This window comes from Salvelinus fontinalis, chromosome 32 (assembly GCF_029448725.1).
Source record: "Salvelinus fontinalis isolate EN_2023a chromosome 32, ASM2944872v1, whole genome shotgun sequence".
NCBI lineage: Eukaryota > Metazoa > Chordata > Actinopteri > Salmoniformes > Salmonidae > Salvelinus > Salvelinus fontinalis.
Window position 1 is genome coordinate 43,576,373 of NC_074696.1, and position 21,787 is coordinate 43,598,159.

Here is a 21,787-nt window from a genome sequence, read left to right on the forward strand (position 1 = left end):
GACCAGGCCTACACCAATCTCCCCCTCCGTTCAACACACCACCCAGCAGAGGACACACACCCATCCAGCAGAACACCACCGCTCTCCACGAGACCGACTCAGCCCAGACACCTCCCGTCGGAGACACCACAACTACTACACGGGCCATCGGTCCCACCTTGGTACAGGAAGATACCACCACAAGACATCCTACAGCAGGCACTCCCACTATACGGGGAGGCAGAGCAGACCAACAGAACAGGACCGAACAGCTCCTGCACCCCTACGTAGCACCTCCAACCCAGAAGACCACCACCACACAGAGAAGATTGAACACCACCACGCCCTGGGACATCCTCCACGCTACACAACGGCTTCCAGACACTCCAGAGAATCAAGAAACCCACCTACCTCCAGAGAAACACCTCCCCAGCAGCGAACTGATCCACCTCTGACTCACCTCTGATCAAACACCACCACAGCAACCCCTCCGGAACAGAGACTACGCCCCACACCGGCAGCAGCTTCAGCCAAGCCGCAGAGGCCACCACTACTACTACAAGGGACCATGGACTACTCACCAGTCCCCAGCCCTTCTCCTCCCCTAAGACAAGACACCAGGAACACCTACACAGAGGACTCCACACCAGCAGCACCGAGACCCCTCTTCACGACACCAGAGGACATCTCCTCCTCCTCTTCCCTACCATCATTCCAGCGGCCCATCTCTCCTCTCCACACCCATAGAACTACAGAACAGCAACCAAGAGAGACCTTCACCCTGTTCCACCCTAGGGGCAAGACAACAGCTAAGCTGATCTCCAGACTCCTCAGAGCGAGACACCACCTGGAAGCAACCAGCGAACACCTCTCCGGAGGCCCTCTACCACCTGGCTACCAGACCAAGACAAGGGAACTGATAGCCCTCTTCACCCCATCTAGAGCATCAAACGACACCCTCAATGAACTAACCATTACCACCACGCAATGGCTCAGAAGAAACCATGAGATCCTGGAGAGACACTACAGGAACGAGACAGAATACACCCACCACATCCTCTTCGATAACACCAACTGCACCAACTGGACAGAGGCCGGGTACCTCAGCAGCAGATGGACAGAAGAACTCCTTCAAAGATCCCCACTACTACCTCTTCTGGAGAGCCTGCGGAACTCCCTCCCTCACCTTCAAGGAGACTGGCCAACCAGAGACAACGGCCAATTCATCCCCCACTCACCCACACCCCCCCCAGGCAGTAAAGCAGAGGACGACTCACCTCTCCAGACCTCTCTACACATCACTCCAACTGAGGAGAGACCTCCTTCGCCACAGCAAGGCCTGAAACGGCCCCTCTCCACAGAAGAAGAACCGGCAGGACCCGAACTTCGACCCTCAGGACAAAGCCACTACCTCCCACATCACGGAAGAAACCTACAAGACAAGATACCCACAGACCGCTACTAGAGGACGCAAGAGAACCCACGAGACCTACAGGGCCTCTACACCCTCTCCAGATCCTGACAGAACCAGCCTCCTACAGATCAAGACTGCCCCCGACCCACTGCCGACCACCAGTACGGCCCAACCCAACCCCAGCACGGACCCCACCCAGACCAGGGAGACCGCACCTGAGGAAACCAAGGCTCAACCTACTACCTCTGAGCCCACAACACTCCACGCCACCCTGGACAGAGACCACCACCTACCAGAATATACAGACCCGCCAGCAACAACTACCTACAAAAAGACCAAGAAACGACTCAACCATTACTCCAAGATACGCCTGGTACTTCTCCAAAAGACCAAGCCCGCTCCACCCTCCAACCTATCCACCCGGCATTGCAGAGACCATCAACCAACTCGCCGCACTAGAAGAGGGGCTCCCCAACTTTCTGGACCTCACCACCAGCCCTCCAGTCCTCTTCTTCACTTCACCGGACTACCATCTCCACTGGCTCCAGAGGATCAAGATATCCTAGACGACGCCCTCCTCATGCATGCTGTGACAGAACACTCCCAGCAGGCTAGAAGAGAGAACACAACAGCCACCAGACGCCACTCAACCCAGACACAAGAGGCACCACTACCCTCCACAAGGAAGAAGACCACCACTACAACACTACCGTGGCACCTCCTCTTCTACCTTCTCCACGATCCTCCACCACCATGACGAACACCAGACAACATCGAAAGGAACACAACACCCCCAGGATCAACCAACCACCGCCCAACAGCAAGATCATCACACCAGCACAGACCAAGAGCAGCTCCTCCACACCTCAACCCTCCACCAGCAATGACTCCTCTACACACTTGTGTAGAAACATCGCCACCACCACCTCCTCCACCGCCGCCGCCGCCTCCTCCTCATCATCATCCCTCTCCTCCTCCACCTTCTCATCCTCGATGTGCTCCCATCACCACCATCACCATCCAAAACCTCTGCCATTGCGGACCAACCCAACACCTACACCTACCACATCTCATTATAAAAAATGACACAACAGACTCCAATCAACACTACTCAACAAGATACAAAGCCAAGTACGGACCCAGCAATGGGCCCCCAAGGCACTAGCCATCGAGGGAGCAACAAAAACACACGGAGGCAACAGCCCTCCTGTGTTTCAACCCATCCACTCTCCAATCAAGCCTCTCATCAATCTCAACTGCAATCAACCCACTACAACCCACCAACAAACCCTACGACAGAGAGGACCTAAACACTCCTCCAACCTTCAGTCGCTTGGCTCCCCCAACGGGCCGTCTGTGCGCTGAGCCTCCCTTGCAAATCAGGCCCATCCAAATCCTAACACCAAAGGGTGAAAATTACGGTAAAAAGGTAACCATTTAAATACGCCTGTGGGACTGGATGTAGGGTCTTCTCCTCCAAATCTACCCTTCAACCACATCTTTAAGGCCTTCATGCGACCCTCGCCCCCGCTGCGCAAAGGGGCTCAGAGTTGGAGTGCACCTTGGATTTATGCCCGGCATAAGATGCTCTAACAAAGCGATGCTGCCCTACGCATATCCGTTCCATATCTCTTTAAAAAAAATGCCAGACACACTTACTGAAGAGTATGCGGGGCTTGACTAACATCCAACGACATGCCTTCGCTCCCGGCAGAGCTACCCTGTAAGTCACTGGCCTGCTGATTTAGTACCTTGACAGAATGAGTCGGGAAATTCAGCCTCTGACCGGCTGGTGGCCCTCGATGTCTCCAATGGAGCGTTGGTGAAATGGGCTTGGGATCACTTGGCGCGCTGGAACCTGGTTGGGGCCTTGGAACCTGGAAGGGGGACCAGGTGCAGTTTGACGGGGAAGAGGATCCGTCAGATATGAAAATCAGCTTCGGACACTCTGCGGACACCTGGCCCAGTCTCGCTCATACTGATCTGACCACTATAAGACTTGGAACAACATAGTTACAATAACTCACTGGCTAAGAATGACACCCTATGGGGACCCACGATCCTGGAAGGGAGTGGCCTCACTAGTTCTTGCCATCTGAACCACTGAGTACGAAGGACTGACACCGTAGAGGGGGTTATACTTCCTGGGTTTTTGTCTGCTCAATCTCTCAAGGACGACTGATTGACATGCTTGGGATGGACACATGGCAACCGACTGAGAAGCTGGGTTCCTGGAAGGGAGTAGCCGTCTATGTGTTTTGCCTGACCCTTAACCAAGTAGGTATCCACGAGGACGATGGACGGAGCTCAAAGGGTGGATGCATGAGAACCAGCGCAGGCGGGGGTTCAGTGTCTCCCCTCACAATCGCCCTGGCGATGGCAGGGGAGCACCCGGACGCTCTCATTTCAACCTCAAACCTTTTTGTGAAATATGTCCTCTTGCTCTGGCGAAAGGCGGGCGGGGGAAAGAAGGGCAACCTCCCCGACCCCCACCTAGCCACCAACCTCTGCGAAACAAAATTATGTCTACTGACAGAATTAACCAGGTAATGAACTCAATTCCATAAACGTTCCAGGGCGACCAACCCGGGTTATCAAAACTGGCATCACCTTGCGGCAAGGCAGAGCCGTAAGACAGACATTGCTCTTTCAACCCCTACTCTGTGTCATCTATTTAGGGGAGTCGCTCCAACGACTGGGAAAAAAATAACTTCTAGCAGGATAGTATGAGGAGGTAAGGAAGGTGCCCTCTAGTAGGGCCTCTCTAATCCCTTCTTGTATGACACCTGGTGGGGTTGAGTTGATCTATCTCTGACAGGGTAGTGCGAGGAGGTAGGGAGGGGGGCCTCTAGTAGGACCCCTCTGGTCCCTTCTTGTATGACACCTGGTAGGGGCAGGTCGAACTGTCTCTGGCATGTTAGTGCAGGGAGGTAAGGGAGGCAGCCTTCCAGTAGGGCTCTTCCAGCCCCTCCTTGTAGGTCACCTGTTCTCAGGTGTCGATAACGATGCAAACAAGAGTACCCAACCAGAGAATGGTGGCTCAGCTAGGAGGGGGAACTATGTTCTGGGAGACGGCTGATGGAACTTCGGCAACATCAGTCTGATCACTGTGGTGAAACGTTTAAACACGCGTCCCTCGCATACTTGGGTAACTATAAACCGCGAAGGTTTGAATCGAACGCCAAAGAGTGAGCATTAAAGGGAGACGGTCGGTGCTTAGCGGTTAGATACTACCAGGTCTCAGGTTTGCCTGAGTACGGGACTCTACACATTAAGGTGGGAGCTCCCTTCCACGCTTCTCAGAGCATGAAGTGGGATGGCATGTGACTAACCCTTAGCAAAAACATATCGTCTACAGATGGGTCTTAGGTTCCGAGGACCCGGGGGTAATAACTGCCCCCATGGTGAATAGAGCGGATAAAAATCAACCGAGGGTCAAATGGCTGACGTTCAAAAGAGACGAGCCCCGCTTCGACCTGTCAAAGTGAAGAAATTCAATGAAGTGCGGGTAAAGGGCGGGAGTGATTGTGACTCTGTTAAGGTAGCCAAATGCTTCGTCATCTAATTAGTGACTAGCATGAATGGATGAACAAGATTCCCACTGTCCCTACCTACTATCTAGCGAAACCACAGCCAAGGGTTTGGCGGAATCAGCGGGGAAAGAAGACCCTGATGAGTCTGATGTTCAAGAGGTGGACATTGAGGAGGTCCATGGAGAAGACATGGAAGCCTGAGAGGAAGAGAACCAAAGCTTTAGTTTCTAGACTATCATTTTACAGATGTATGTTGAAAACGTTTTTGGGAGATGCGATGAATCATTGGGATCATTCAATATTCCCTTTATTTTGTTGTTCAGTGAAATCATTCCATGCGAAGAGTCAACTCATTTAATTAAAGTTAAATTCATAACTAAATTGTTTTTTGTTTTTTTCTATTGGAAGAATTTAATCATTTGCAATTATGTCTACTGATGATAAGGTAAAATGTTTATGTTTCTGTCTTCATATGATATGGTAAATATATCCAATGCAAAAAACATCTACATTTAAATGGTAATAATATTAATTTACATATATTTCCATTAGTTCCCATATATTCCCGTTAATTCCCACGGAAAGTTTCCACCTCTGAATACTCCCCAAATTGTTCAACCCTAGTAATGATCATGTTGTTTAGTCAACTTCATGATATGCCACACCTGTCAGGTGAATGGATTACCTTGGCAAATGAGAAATGCTCACTAACAGGGATGTAAAATTTGAGAGAAACATTTGTTGTCCATAGACAATTTCTGGGATCTTTTATTTCAGCTCATGAAACACAGGACCAACACATGTTGCATTTCTATTTCTGTTCAGTGTATACAGGGCATTCGGAAAGTATTCAAACCCCTTCACTTTTTCCACTTTTCTGACCAATATTTGAGCAGTGTTTCACCTTGACCACTGGGAGGCAGTAGAACATTATCTATTCTAATAGTAAGCCTAATTCATACCTTGGGAGAATCTCAATTGTATTGCTGTGATACCTCATGTCCTCTCTCCTTGCCTCCTCAAAACCCATTGGATGAGAAAGTGAAAAGGGAGGGACCACTGACATTCTCATCCAAGGGGTTTTAAGAAGAAGGCAACGAGAGAGGACGCGAGGAATCAAGGAAAGGCTATTGAGATTCTCCCCGTACTATATTATATTATATGTATTATATGTACTATGTACTGGGATAGACAGCAGTGATGAGGGAATGTAGCTCACTGTGTCAACTATGCATAAAAACCATGGTACATAAAACTCACCCTGGCCAAACAAACAATCTTAGGGATTTAAAAAAACATTTTATATTATACCACAGTGGTATACTTTAGCGTTGTGGAGGCATGGAGCCACCTGTTGGGAGATAATGACAATAGAGTCACTGGCCTGGTACCTAATCTCTATAAACTATAGCAAGTCCTCAGAAGGACAATGATAGTCAAACGACTTGGCTAAAGCACACATACAGATCTTTAAACAAGCAATGCTGCTATCCCAGCCTCATAATATATACAATATGGTTTACATCTATGATGCTTTATTGTAGTTGAATGGAAGGAAAAATGTAGGTTTCCTTCTCAGTAGCCTGAATGCTGAAGATGGATGACGTTGTAGACTATACAGTACATTTTTTTTAACAAATTCCACATGTTTAAACAAAAAACACAATTCTGACTGTAAAATGCCGTATTTATGAAATAACACTTAACTGAAGTGAGAAATAATGTCGTCTTATGAATCATGTGAATAAAATGAACATCTGATATGTCATTAAACATCATTACACAATAATGAATACTGTAAGACTGTACCGAACATGTGAGAATGTTCAGCATATGGTCCCTATGTAGATGAGCGTGATGTAAATCCCTACATTTTTTACGAGACCTCGATATGAAAATCCACATATGTATTTAATTGGGTCTATGTTCAGGGGAACCAAAGGGTGGATGGGTTTGCTAGCTTCAGCCACCAAGGAGAAATAAAACCGACCAAAAAACTGTAGAAAGCCAACAGCACCATACAAAGGTTCTGAATTTCCTAATACATAGATAAAAGTCATCCAACGTGGCTTTATCTCTCTATCGCCGCATGATAGAGGGAGCGGAATTGGAATGTATTGTACTGTACCACTCCTCTCTCTTTCTCTCCTGCTTTCCCTCTCTCGCTCGTTGGCATTGCACCTCTCTTTTTTTTATATTTCGTCTAAATCTGTAACAGATTGTGTTTAGACTGGCTGGAGGTATGCTGCCCCAACACCACATGCAGGGGGACCACGTTATCCTCCCATTGAGCATTAAGCCCAGCATGGGCCTTCTTTTAAATACCTCAGAATAATTACCACCAATACTTCATCTCCATGGTCATTGTTTAACATGTACTGTAACGAGAGGGGGGAGGTGGATGGGGGACTGGAAAAGGCATTTGACATTTTCTGATGAAGGCCTGGCTGGCTGTGAGACCAAATCTGGAAGAGCTGTACTGTAGCCTACCATCTTGAAAACCCACACTGCACATTCTGGTTGTTGAGGCTGGTAATGATCTTCTGTATACAAGATCCGTGTTAGTACACACTCTAAGACAATATAATTTGTAAGGCCCAGTGTACTAAATAATATCCATATAGCATGAGTTCCAGTCTGTTTGTGCTATCATGTCAACTCCCTGTCAGCAGCAATGGAATAGACAAGAGACAAGAGCACAAACAGATCTGTGACCAGGCTACTGTCTGTATACATGGTCCATATTTCAAGGTTTTTTGATGACCTGTCCTATACTGCACAGTTAAAGTCATCATTGCCATGCTTTGCTGAAATGGAGGCTCTCAGTGATACATATAGACAATGCCTTTTATGAACCAGTATAAATAGTAGCCTAACATCCCACTTACATGGCACTGACTGTTCCACTTTGGTTTGATTGCAATACAAAAGGCTGTGAATGAATTGCAACCCAATCAGCACATGTTCCCACAAGTTACATAATAAAACTATTCTATTTATCTTCCTTTTCCCCTTTGGCATGCTGTAACATTCACATTACCCATTGTCCCAAATTATACTTTTTTATCCTGGACTTTAAACTCTAATTATAAAACCATTTTACACAAAAAAATAGGCCTCTGGTTAAAACAATTACACTGTTTCTTTCATCCATCAGCAGCAGGAATGTATTCCCGTCTGGCTGCCTTCATCAAATTGATAAGCTGAATTGAAGTGCGGGGGTGGGGGGCGGGGTCAATCAACTAAATGTTTGGTAAGAGGATTTGAGAAGCCATTGTGGGGTCATCTTCATTCACTATAATAAATTAGGGGTGACAGTAATACTAGACACAGCCCATATGGCCACATACTGTATCCTGGTGCACTACGGCCATGGAGGGGAGGGCATGGCTAATTCAATTACCATTTACACTCCCAAAAGCCACATCCATTTGGATTGTCTTTCAATATTTCCGTTTTCCCTATACAGACAAACTCTGCTTTTATTGTTACACAATGAAGATGAACTGGCAGAGTGAATGTGAACAGGCAAGCATAAAGGCTCAGTCATTGGTTTGCTGCTGCGGCTACAGTATATCCTTAACCCAGTTAGGGTAAACTATAGCTAAAACTATTCCACCACTCACTTTGAAATGTGATATTGACAATAAACTCTAGGGTTTCTCCATGCATCGTCGAGATCGGACAGCGGACAAAAACAAAGGGGGGAGGGGGGGTGTGCCTCTTTGTAAACCCTAACCCTCAGGAGGTTGAAAAGATTTGTCACGGCACCTCAGATCCTCAAAAAGTTCTACAGCTGCACCATTGAGAGCAAATTGACTGGCTGCATCACCGATTGGTATGGCAACTGCACCGCCTTCAATCGCAAGGCTCTACAGAGGGTGGAGCAGAGGCCCAGGCAATCATTTTGGCCCAGCTCCCTGCCATCCAGGACCTCTATACCAGGCGGTGTCAGAGGAAGGCCCTGGAAAATTGTTAAAGACCACAGCCACAAAAGCCGTAGACTGTTCACTCTGCTACCACATGGCAAACAGTACCAAAGCACCAAGTCTGGGATCAAAAGCCACCTGAACATCTTTTACCCCTAAGCCATAAGACTGCTGAACAGTTAATCAAATCACTACCAAGACTATTTACATGGACCCTTATTTGCAGTGACTCTTACACTCTCTGCACACTCATTGGACTCTACCCACACACTCACACATACTTACACGGCAACATACACACACACACACTCACGCTCACAAAACACACACACATGCATATTGACGCCACACACACACTCTTCACATACACTGCTGCTTCTCTGTTAATTATCTATCCTAATTGCCTAGTCATGTTTTACCCCTACCTACTGTACATCTACATACAGTATTACCTCAACTACCTGATACAGATGCACATTTACTCGGTGCGCATACTCCTTGTATATAGCCTCCTTATTTTTATTTATTGTGTTACTATTTTTCTACTTGCCATTTTCCTTACTTTTTAACTTTGCATTGTTGTCAAAGGGCTCGTAAGCATTTCACAGTAAAGTCTACACCTTTGGTATTCGGCGCATGTGACAAATACAATTTGATTTGGTTTTGATTTTACAATAATGCTGACTTAAACTGTGGCATCAATCTCAAAGACTTAAATCAAGTGTATAGGAGGAATCCAACACATTTCAAAACCCCTCAACGGTCTATGGTACAAAGATCTCCATCTTTAACTATTCTTCATACTGAATTGCAATCTGGAAAGAAATCTCTTAGTGAACCTCAAGTGCATGTGGTGAAACTGGGTCCCATTCTATAATGTATTTATCAAACTAAACATTAACGTAAAGCCTTTGTGGCCCTCTGGTGTAACTTTAAGGCTGGTGCAACTTCAGCTATTCTGGAATAGCATCTGGAAAGAGTAATGATATAGTGTTATTTCGATTGGGCTTTACATCCTGTCACAGATCTATGCGGCAGGGCTTTCCCTTCCATGGTCAAACACACTGTACTGACTGGAACCTCAACCAACAGCCCCAGAGCTGTTAAAATTCCAGGTCCCTGAAAAGTGAAAGTCGAGGCAAATCCGAGTGTCAACAGGGGGTTTGTAAACCACACGTTTCCTGGACCGCTCTGTCAGCAGCAGCTGTGCACTTCAAAATCCTAACGGTGTATAGCCACCGGGAGACACACAGAACACGCACCCCGAGAGATGGACAGAGTGGGAGAAAGGAGAGAAAGGATCAGGGGAGAGACAGGCAGTGAGGGAGGGAAAGACAGAGAAGACTGAAGAGAAGTATAGAGAAGGTTTAGACAGCCCAGGGAGGAGGGGGTAGTTAAAACAGTTGACCTGTGAGAATAAAAAAAACAGTCTGAGCTGTCTCTTTAAAGTCTGGAACTGTTGGCCCTATCTGTTACAGTGTCAACACTTAACCCTCTCCAAACGCTCCCCAGGTTCACAGGTCAGAGGTTGGCAGGTGCCTGAGGGGGCTCTGGGGTTGAGGGTCCAGGGGTCAGATTTCTGTGGAGAGCACAATATCCCCAGTGTCCAGACTAAAGCCATCGACAGGCAGGTCATCAGAGTCCAGCAGTCCAGTCCAATCAGCCCCATAATGATTGATATGCATGCACACACACACGCACACACACACACACACACACACACACACATACACACACACACACACACACACACACACACACACACACACACACACACACACACACACACACACACACACACACACACACACACACACACACACACACACACACACACACACACACACACACACACACCTAGAGCAGGTAACTGTACATCACATCAGCCTACAGGATGGCGGGCAGGGAGGCGAATTCTGGGCCTTTCTTCCGTCACAGCAGCAGCTGAAACAGGTGTGTTTTGACTTAGGGCAGCGAGGGCACACAAGTGCAATGCCATCCTCATATAGTTTTCATAGGACACACTGACTGACTACACACATAGCCACACGCTCACCTCACACCCCAGTTGCATATTCTTTCCTTAGCAGGAACACTAATTATATGCAGAATATCCACACGTACACACAAGCACGCACATGCACACACACACACACACACCGACACACTCTTAGTCACCCTGGGTACACAAACACTCATTACAACCATCTCATGGCTACATAACACACAACGGACTAGGTCTCCGACTCAGGAAACAGAGGGTTCCTGTTAGTTCGCCAAGCTCTATTGTTACCCTGGCTGACTCTCTCCTATACTGTATACACTCTCAGCTCAGTGAGTCTCTCTCTCCCCTTCTCCCTGTTGCTCTTTGTGTTACTCAGAATTATATTCTGAGTTATATACTGCGCGTCAATATTTATCAATACAAAATGTTCAATATGTTCTTTGTTCTTTTAGACCACAATCTCTTATCTGAACCTCTCACTCGACTGATATTGACCTAACCACACACACATACAACATAAATCTCTAAAACAAATGTTTCAGCTTTATCTCTCTCTCTGGAGTCATGAGTCACTTCTCCTCTTTCCTGACTTAATGATACAGTACCTTCTTTTTCAACTCAATCTTTCTTTCTCTCCTCTGTTCCTTCTATTCCCTCCAAGCTGTAACTTCACACTGTTGGAAGCAGGATTTCTGTTTGCACGTGGGAGGTGGTTGGAGGTGTTGGGGGATTGAAGAAAAGTCTGGATGAGCATCTGGATTTAATGCACCATTCAGGTCATCAATTGTTCAACCTGCACCTGCAAATTCCCTTCCTTTCAACCGCATCCCTTCTCAACCTCTCTCCTCTGTTCCCTCCTCTCCTCTCCTCTCCTCTCCTCCCCTCTCCTCTCCTTTCCTCTTCTCTTCTCTCCTCTTCTCCTCTCCTCTCCTCTCCACACCCCAGACCCAATCCCCCCTATTTTCTCTCCCACTTCATCCCCCCTCTCTCCCTCCCAATCTCTCTCTCTTTCACCTCTCTCCCCACTGCCTCTCTCCCTCCCAGTCCCTCCCCCATCTCTCCCCACTGCCTCTCCCTGTGCCTCTTCCCTCCCCCAGACAGGCTGTTGTGCTGTGTCTGCCAGGCCCTCTCTGCTGGAGCACAGGTTTCCTGAGGAACAGGAACAGGAGCTGGCAGAGAAACACACTGAGAAACGCCAGCATGGCCGTTCCCACTGAGACTCACACACGCACACTGGCGTAGCATTGACAACTACACTACACATCACAGAAACACAACACACATTCGTACACAAAGGCAGATACATGTACGCAGGTAGATGCAAGCACATGTACGCACACACTATTGCAAATGTATTAGCAGAGGGATACTCACATTCACTGTATGTAATAAATATGATTTGACAATTGCAGTTATATATACTCAGGCTCAGTACTCAACATACAATCACAGTCAAATACGCACCAGATGTTTGTGTAGGGTAGGCCTATATGAGTAGCGTATGTGTGTGTTAAAAGATATACTATATTTTTGTGTATGTTAGTAGAATGTGTGTATCTTACACTCGTACGCATGTGTAAACCCTGTATAAACAGAAAGAGCAACATGTGCCGTCACACCGTCACTCACACATTTAACAGTGACACACACAAACACCAACGTCCCAAGAAGAACTCTCCATTTTCCTCAGTGAATGATGTTTATGTCTCAGTGGCTCTTCGGTGTCTCCCTTGCCCTCCCTAAGTGAATTATGTTGATGTCTCTCTGGCTCCTAAGTAGACACTAAAGAGGGCCGTGAATGAACGGATGTGACCCTTGGCACATCCCACCGTACCTTCTCTGCTATGCAATCTGGTTTCCGAGCTGGTCATGGGTGCACCTCAGCCACGCTCAAGGTCCTAAACGATATCATAACCGCCATCGGTAAAAGACAATACTGTGCAGCCGTATTCATCGACCTGGCCAAGGTTTTCGACTCTGTCAATCACCACATTCTTATCGGCAGACTCAATAGCCTTGGCTTCTCAAATGACTGCCTCGCCTGATTCACCAACTACACTGCTCAAAAAAATAAAGGGAACACTTAAACAACACAATGTAACTCCAAGTCAATCACACTTCTGTGAAATCAAACTGTCCACTTAGGAAGCAACACTGATTGACAATAAATGTAACATGCTGTTGTGCAAATGGAATAGACAAAAGGTGGAAATTATAGGCAATTAGTAAGACACCCCCAAAAAAGGAATGGTTCTGCAGGTGGTGACCACAGACCACTTCTCAGTTCCTATGCTTCCTGGCTGATGTTTTGGTCACTTTTGAATGCTGGCGGTGCTTTCACTCTAGTGGTAGCATGAGACGGAGTCTACAACCCACACAAGTGGCTCAGGTAGTGCAGTTCATCCAGGATGGCACATCAATGCGAGCTGTGGCAAAAAGGTTTGCTGTGTCTGTCAGCGTAGTGTCCAGAGCATGGAGGCGCTACCAGGAGACAGGCCAGTACATCAGGAGACGTGGAGGAGGCCGTAGGAGGGCAACAACCCAGCAGCAGGACCACTACCTCCGCCTTTGTGCAAGGAGGTGCACTGCCAGAGCCCTGCAAAATGACCTCCAGCAGGCCACAAATGTGCATGTGTCAGCATATGGTCTCACAAGGGGTCTGAGGATCTCATCTCGGTACCTAATGGCAGTCAGGCTACCTCTGGCGAGCACATGGAGGGCTGTGCGGTCCCACAAAGAAATGCCACCCCACACCATGACTGACCCACCGCCAAACCGGTCATGCTGGAGGATGTTGCAGGCAGCAGAACGTTCTCCACTGCGTCTCCAGACTCTGTCACGTCTGTCACATGTGCTCATGTGCTCAGTGTGAACCTGCTTTCATCTGTGAAGAGCACAGGGCGCCAGTGGCGAATTTGCCAATCTTGGTGTTCTCTGGCAAATGCCAAATGTCCTGCACAGTGTTGGGCTGTAAGCACAACCCCCACCTGTGGACATCGGGCCCTCATACCACCCTCATGGAGTCTGTTTCTGACCGTTTGAGCAGACACATGCACATTTGTGGCCTGCTGGAGGTCATTTTGCAGGGCTCTGGCAGTGCACCTCCTTGCACAAAGGCGGAGGTAGTGGTCCTGCTGCTGGGTTGTTGCCCTCCTACGGCCTCCTCCACGTCTCCTGATGTACTGGCCTGTCTCCTGGTAGCGCCTCCATGCTCTGGACACTACGCTGACAGACACAGCAAACCTTTTTGCCACAGCTCGCATTGATGTGCCATCCTGGATGAACTGCACTACCTGAGCCACTTGTGTGGGTTGTAGACTCCATCTCATGCTACCACTAGAGTGAAAGCACCGCCAGCATTCAAAAGTGACCAAAACATCAGCCAGGAAGCATAGGAACTGAGAAGTGGTATGTGGTCACCACCTGTTAAACCATTCCTTTTTTGGGGGTGTCTTACTAATTGCCTATAATTTCCACCTTTTGTCTATTCCATTTGCAAAACAGCATGTTACATTTATTGTCAATCAGTGTTGCTTCCTAAGTGGACAGTTTGATTTCACAGAAGTGTGATTGACTTGGAGTTACATTGTGTTGTTTAAGTGTTCCCTTTATTTTTTTGAGCAGTGTACTTCTCCTCCCCACAGAGTTCAGTGTGTCAAATCGGAGGGCCTGTTGTCCGGACCTCTGGCAGTCTCTATGGGGGTGCTACTGGGTTCAATTCTCGAGCCGACTCTTTTCTCTGCATACATCAATGATGTCGCTCTTGCTGCTGGTGATTCTCGGATCCACCTCTACGCAGACGACACCATTTTGTATACTTCTGGCCCTTCTTTGGACACTGTGTTAACTTACCTTCAGACGAGCTTCAATGCCATACTACTCTCCTTCCGTGGCCTCCAACTGCTTTTAAATGCAAGTAAAACTAAACGCATGCTCTTCAACCGAACGCTGCCCGCACCTGCCTGCCCGTCCAGCATCACTACTCTGGATGGTTCTGACTTAGAATATGTGGACAATTACAAATACCAAGGTGTCCGGTTAGACTGTAAACTCTCCTTCCAGACTCACATTATTAAGCATCTCCAATCCAAAATTAAATCTAGAATTGGCTTCCTATTTCGCAACATAAAATCCTTCACTCATGCTGCCAAACATATCCTTGGAAAACTGACCATCCTACCGATCCTTGACTTCAGCGATGTCATTTACAAAATAGCCTCCAACACTCTACTCAACAAATTGGATGCAGTCTATCACAGTGCCATCCGTTTTGTCACCAAAGCCCCATATACTACCCACCACTGCGACCTGTATGCTCTCGTTGTCTGGTCCTCGCTACATATTCGTCGCCAAACCCACTGGCTCCAGGTCATCTATAAGTCTTTGCTAGGTAAAGCCCCGCCTTATCTCAGCTCACTGGTCACCATAGCAGCACCCACCCATAGCACGCACTCCAGCAGGTATATTTCACTGGTCACCCCCAAAGCCTATTCCTCCTTTGACCGCCTTTCCTTCTAGTTCTCTACTGCCAATGACTGGAACGAATTGCAAAAATCACTGAAGCTGAAGACTCATATCTCCCTCACTAACTTTAAACATCAGCTGTCAGAGCAGCTCACAGATCATTGCACCTGTACATAGCCCATCTGTAAATAGCCCATCCAACTACCTCATCCCCATATTGTTATTTTTTTGTTGTTGCTTCTTTGCACCCCAGTATCTCTACTTGCACATTCATCTTCTGCACATCTATCACTCCAGTGTTTGATTGCTAAATTGTAATTACTTCGCCACTACGGCCTTACCTCCTTAATCTTACCTCATTTGCACACACTGTATATAGATTTTTTCCATTGTGTTATTGACTGTACGTTTGTTTATTCCATGTGTAACTGTGTTGTTGTTTGTGTCGCACTGCTTTGCTTTATCTTGGCCAGGTCACAGTTTTAAATGAGAACGTGTTCTCAGCAGGCCTACCTGTTTAAATAAAGGTGACATAAATAAAATAAATAAAAAACATAAAGAGACATTGAATTAATGACGCCGTCTGTGCCACTGAGCGCATGTAACCTTTGTTGGTCCCGTTTTAACTTGGTATGTCATTACCATCACATAGGATGAGACCAAGGTTGTGAATGACAATATTTGAAAATTAATTTCTACATTTAGAGCAGTGGACATATGTTTGCTTAAAGAAACAATTAGAGGTACTTTGAGTAATCTGTTTCCAATATGTTTTACATATCCTAGGACCATTAAAAACAGATTTGCTTTTCATGTCTGAGTATTTCTAAAGAAATGTGTCACTTGTTGGACACTACTTGTAGTCCCTTCAATCTCTCTGACACTCCATATCCCATACGTCCCTATTTACTTATGACGTCATTTCTCTGCGCCTAGTGGTGAGTTGGCTTTAGGAAGAAGGTAAGAACACGTATTAATATTTAACGATGTATATTTGTATTTTTAAGTCAATTTTCAAATGTATTTAGCTAGGTCAAATACTACATGTACCGCAAATTCGACGTTGAATATATGCCCTTTTGTCGCTAGTTTGTTGTGTAGCATTGGAACCTAAACTGGCTAACGTTAGCTACAGAGCTAGCTAGCTAAATACTCTGTTCTCTCTAGTCTAGTAAAAACTCACATATCGCAAAATAGTTGTCATATAGGCCAACTAACTGAAGCTATTCCTCTTTTCATATAGCTGTAGCTATGTGATGTCGCCAGTTTCTACTGCGACAGAGTTGTGACCTGTTGAGTTAGGGTAGCTTGTTAGCTACCTTATTTGCAGTCTTGGCAACAAATAGCCTAGCCTAGAACCAGGATCAGGGCAGAAGAAGAGACGATGAATATGACGGGTCTCCATTCATTGTCCGACTGGACAGTTCTGCAAGCGTTATAATTAAGCAATAAGGATCAAGGGTGTGTGGTACATGCCTAATATACCATGGCTTGTGGGTTGTGGGTTCGATTCCCACGGGGGACCAGTACAAAAAAAAGTAGGAATGTATGTACTTGTAAGTCGCTCTGGATAAGAGCGTCTGCTAAATGACTTAAATGTAAATGTAATGGCTAAGGGCTGCTCTTACGCCAGACGTAACGCGGATTTCCTGCATATAGCTATGGTATATTGGCAATATTGCTATTATAAACTGGTTACCAACGTAATTAGAGCAGTACAAATAAATGTTTTGTCATTGGCTTTCAGCCAATCAGCATCCAGTTCTCGAACCACTGAGTTTATAATGTCAAAATACGTTCATTACCAAATATGGAGATTCCCTGCGCAACTATTGTCTGTATTTAACTAGGCAAGTCAGTTAAGAGCAAATTATTATTTACAATGACGGCCTAACCCAGGCAAACCCGGATGACGCTGGGCCAATTGTGCGCAGGAACCAGGTACTGCACTGGGATGCAGTGTCTTAGACCACTGCGCCACTCAGGAGCCCGAATCTACTGACGTCCCGCACAGTATGTACTTCAATAAGAGTTTGAAATAAAAATGTATTTTCTGGAATGAATCTATACTCAAAGAAAATATAAACGCAACAATTCCATAGATTTTTACTGAGTTACAGTTCATGAGGAAATCAGTCAATAGAGCTATGCATCTGTTGGTCACATACCTTTAAAAATGGGCCTCACAATAGGCCTCAGGATCTCATCATGGTATTTTGGTGCATTCAAATTGCCATTGATAAAGTGCCATTGTGTTTGTTGTCTGTAATTTATGCCTGCCCATACATAACCCCACCGCCACCATAGGGCACTCAGTGCATCACTGACATCCAGGTCATAGACTGTTCTCTCTGCTACTGCATGGCAAGCGGTACCGGAGAGCCAAGTCTAGGACCAAAAGGCTCCTTAACTGCTTCTACCCCCAAGCCATAAGACTGCGGAAAAATGTATCAAATGGCCACCCGGGCTATTTACACTAACCCCCCCCCCCCCCTTTGTTTTTACACTGCTGCATTCGCTGTTTATTATCTATGCATAGTCACTTTACAAATTACCTCGACTAACCTGTACCCCCGCATATTGACTCGGTACCGGTACCCCCTGAATATAGCCTCATTATTGTACATTTTTGGTGTTACTATTTTTTACTTTAATTTATTTAGTAAATATTTTCTTAACTCTATTTCTTGATCTGTTGGTTAAGGGCTTGGCATGTCACAGTAAGGTTTACACCAGTTGTATTCGGCGCATGTGACAAATTTGATTTGAGTTGCCAACGTTGACATCAACAAACCGTTCACCCACACGATGCCATACACGTGACCTCAGGTTGTGAGGCCGGATGGACATGCTGCCAAATTTTCTAAAACGTCGTTGAAGGCGGGTTATGGTACATTCAATTCACTGGAAACAGCTCTGGTGGACATCCCTGCAGTCAACATGCCAATTGCACGCTCCCTCAACTTGCAACATCTGTGGCATTGTGTTGTGACAAAACTGCACATTTTAGAGTGGCCTTGAAAACAGGAACAGATTGTCTTCGCAAATATTGAAATTAAGTCAGTTAGCTTTGTAAATAAATATATATTTTTGTTTTGTATTCAGCAGATTTCATTTAGAAAACCCCCATTTTCACACACGAACCTGCAGCCACTAGTTAGCGTGTCAGTTGACGTTCGAAGTTGGTGACGTTGTGCCGCGAAGCAGCGCCACAGAGTTCTGAGCAGTGACCACTTTTTGATCATGCCAATGATGACATTCTATTCACTCTAAATATGCTAAATTCTCAGAGTAAATCATCTAACTTTTGAACCATATATAGTAGGACATGGGGTTTGGACTGTTTTTCTGACAATTCTCTATTGAGTGGACATATTTGTATAAACTTTGAATGAATTAATCATTTTATGTGTGAACACCCTACAATTGGTTAAAAACTTTTTCAGTTGCTTGTAAAACTTTTTGGGAAGTACGTACCGAGCGGGACTGCAATAAATAACAATAGTTGCTCAGCAAAACTCCATATTCTGTGAGTAACAAACGTATTTTGACATTATAACGCTTGCAGAGCTGTCTAATGGGAAAATGTAATGGTAGCTAACTGGGCTAGAGAGGAGACTTGTCATATTCATTGTCTCCGCCTTTGCTCAGATGCTTGTTCAGCCTAGCCCAGAGCATACACATAATTTTGGCTACAGTTGTTTTGTAACAGTGTTTTGCCAACACTGCTGAACATGACTGTAGAACATATCTAAAGATGCAGATAGCTAGGGAGAATTTGAGATTGATATGATTAAGATGCATGTATTTTTTTCTTGCTGATATATCCATTAAATCAGGATAAGGGCAGTCACTGGACTGCATTGAATAAATTAGTTAGTAAAGCGCTCAAGATCTGAGTTTTCTTTTCAACCCTAAGTTACTCTTTTCCTATCTCAGGCTTATTGACATCTGGTCTCCTGGCCCTGAAGTTTCCCATCATCTTGCTGACCATGACCAAGCTTCTGGAGTGGGTGTTTGGCGTCTCGGTAATAGGCGCAGCATGGGCTCTCGTGACTTTTGACCTTCTGAACTTGAGGCTCCCAGAGGCCTACAAGGAGGTGGCCTGGCCCATGCCTGTGTATCTGCTGGTGGTGTTCGGCTGCTACTCCCTGGCTACTGTGGGATACAGGGTGGCCACCTTCAACGACTGTGAGGAGGCATCCAAAGAACTACAGGATCAGATCAAGGAGGCCAAAGAGGACCTGAGGAAAAAAGGCTTGAAGATGTGAAACGTACAGACTATAGAGACTCTTGAGAGACTATGCGATAGACACCACAATGGCAGACTTGGACTCCTATACAACTCAAAGTTCTTATCATGGACCATGTTATTTTATTTCGTACAATGTCCATAGTGGATAAAGTCTTAGTCAAAGCGGTTCTTGCTTAGTTACATACGCCATTGAATGCTGTTGTCCCTATTCTGTATTCATGATTCACCCTATACAGATGCCTAGTCACTCGGCTGACTCATCCATCATCCAAAACCGACCGCTATCAGAACCAGTTTCAACCAATAACATCAACGGAAACGGAGAACAACAACACATAAAATGTTTGTACTGTTACATCACTGGTGCTTGTACTATTACGTCAACCCTATAAAGGGCACTTTGTGCACTGTTAAGGTAATAGACAAGACCCTTTAGCACATGCAGCACAGTCAAATCACTGTTCTGTGGCCAAATGTAGTTCATTGTGAAATGCCTACTAATAAAACTCAAGGGTCATGCTGATACAGAACGGGACTAGGATTAGTTTCCACCCAAGGATTGTCTAGCTAATTGAGTAGTGTGTCTGGAGATTCAGCTGTTGATCGCGCCAGCTAGTTTTTGTGTTTGAGAAGTGCACATTCCATTGAGATGTTTCTGACTTGTGTCCTGAGGCAGTTGTGACTTAATAAAGACTGACACATTTTTCCCAAAGCTCTCTGTGTGTGTTGTGCGTGTGTATATCTCTCAACATATGGCCTTGGCTTAGGGGCTTCTTTACTTCAACCACAGAATGAATGCTCTGTACTGTTCTATGGAATGGTCTTATATAATATTTGTATATTTGGCAACATAAAAATACATACTGTTGTTTCCCTTTAGACTCAGTTTCAGACAGTGCTTGATTTGGGCAGGACCTTGCCAGAGCTGAGTACCGGAACCTAAATATTTGCTCCAAAGTATTGTGGAGCTCCTGCACTTAAATACACTATATATCCAAAGGTGTATAAAAAGCTTGTAGCATGTAAAAATTGCCTGTCCTCGGTTGCAACATTCACTACCGAGTTCCAACTGCCTCTGGAGGCAAGGGTCAGCACAAGACCTGTTCGTCAGGAGCTTCATGAAATGGTGGAGCAGCCGCAGACAAGCCTAAGATCACCATGCACAATGCCAAGTGTCGGCTGGAGTGGTGTAAAGCTTGCCGCCATTGGACTCTGGAGCAGTGGAAATCCGTTCTCAGGAGTGATGAATCACACTTCACCATCTGGCAGTCCGTCGGACGAATCTGGGTTTGGCGGATGCCAGTAGAACGTTACCTGCCCCAATGTGTAATGCCAACTGTAAGGTTTGGTGGAGGAGGAATAATGGTCTGGGGATGTTTTTCATGTTTTAGGCCAGGCCTCTTAGTTCCAGTGAAGGTGTATCTAAACGCTACAGCATCAATGACATTCTATACGATTCTGTGCTTCCAACTTTGTGGCAACAGTTTGGGGAAGGCCCTTTCCTGTTTCAGCATGACAATGCCCCCATGCACAAAGCGAGGTCTATACAGAAATGGTTGGTCGAGATCAGTGTGGAAGAACTTGGCTGGCCTGCACAATGCCCTGACCTCAACCCCATTGAACACCTTTGTGATGAATTGGGATGCCCAGGCACAACTCCGACATCATCATTAAGTTTGCCGATGAAGAAACAGTGATAGGCCTGAACACTGACAACGACGAGACCGCCTATAGGGAGAAGGTCAGAGACCTGGCCGTGTGGTGCCAGGACAACAACCTCTCCCCCAACGTGATCAAGACAAATGAGATGATTGTGGAATACAGGAAAAGGAGGACCGAGCCTGCCCCCCATTCTCATCGACGAGGCTGTAGTGGAGCAGGTTGAGAGCTTCAAGTTCCTTTGCGTCCACATCACCAACAAACTAACATAGTCCAAGCACACCAAGACAGTCGGGAAGAGGGCACAACAAAACCTATTTCCCCCGTGAAGACTGAAAAGATTTGGCATGGGTCCTCAGATCCTCAAAAGGTTCTACAGCTGCACCATCGAGAGCATCCTGACGGGTTGCATCACTGCCTGGTATGGCAACTGCTCGGCCTCCGACCGCAAGGCACTACTAAGGGTAATGCGTACGGCCTAGTACATCACTTTGGCCAAGCTTCCTGCCATCCAGGACCTCTATACCAGGCAGTGTCAGAGGAAGGCCC

At 46.2% G+C, this 21,787-nt stretch overlaps 1 protein-coding gene across 1 annotated transcript; it reads left to right on the plus strand.

The window, feature by feature from the left end:
• Positions 1–16,207: 16,207 nt before the first annotated feature.
• LOC129831419 (dolichol-phosphate mannosyltransferase subunit 3-like) lies at positions 16,208–20,291 on the plus strand. The gene is made up of 2 exons (XM_055894799.1): positions 16,208–16,284; positions 19,264–20,291. Exon 2 carries the CDS (start codon positions 19,317–19,319, stop codon positions 19,593–19,595), a length of 279 nt encoding a protein of 92 aa, XP_055750774.1. The 5' UTR covers positions 16,208–16,284; positions 19,264–19,316; the 3' UTR covers positions 19,596–20,291.
• Positions 20,292–21,787: the final 1,496 nt, after the last annotated feature.

Coding starts and splice junctions, on each gene's coding strand:
- LOC129831419 (XM_055894799.1), top strand. CDS start 19,317: ATGACCAAGCTTCTGGAGTGGGTGTTTGGCGTCTCGGTAATAGGCGCA.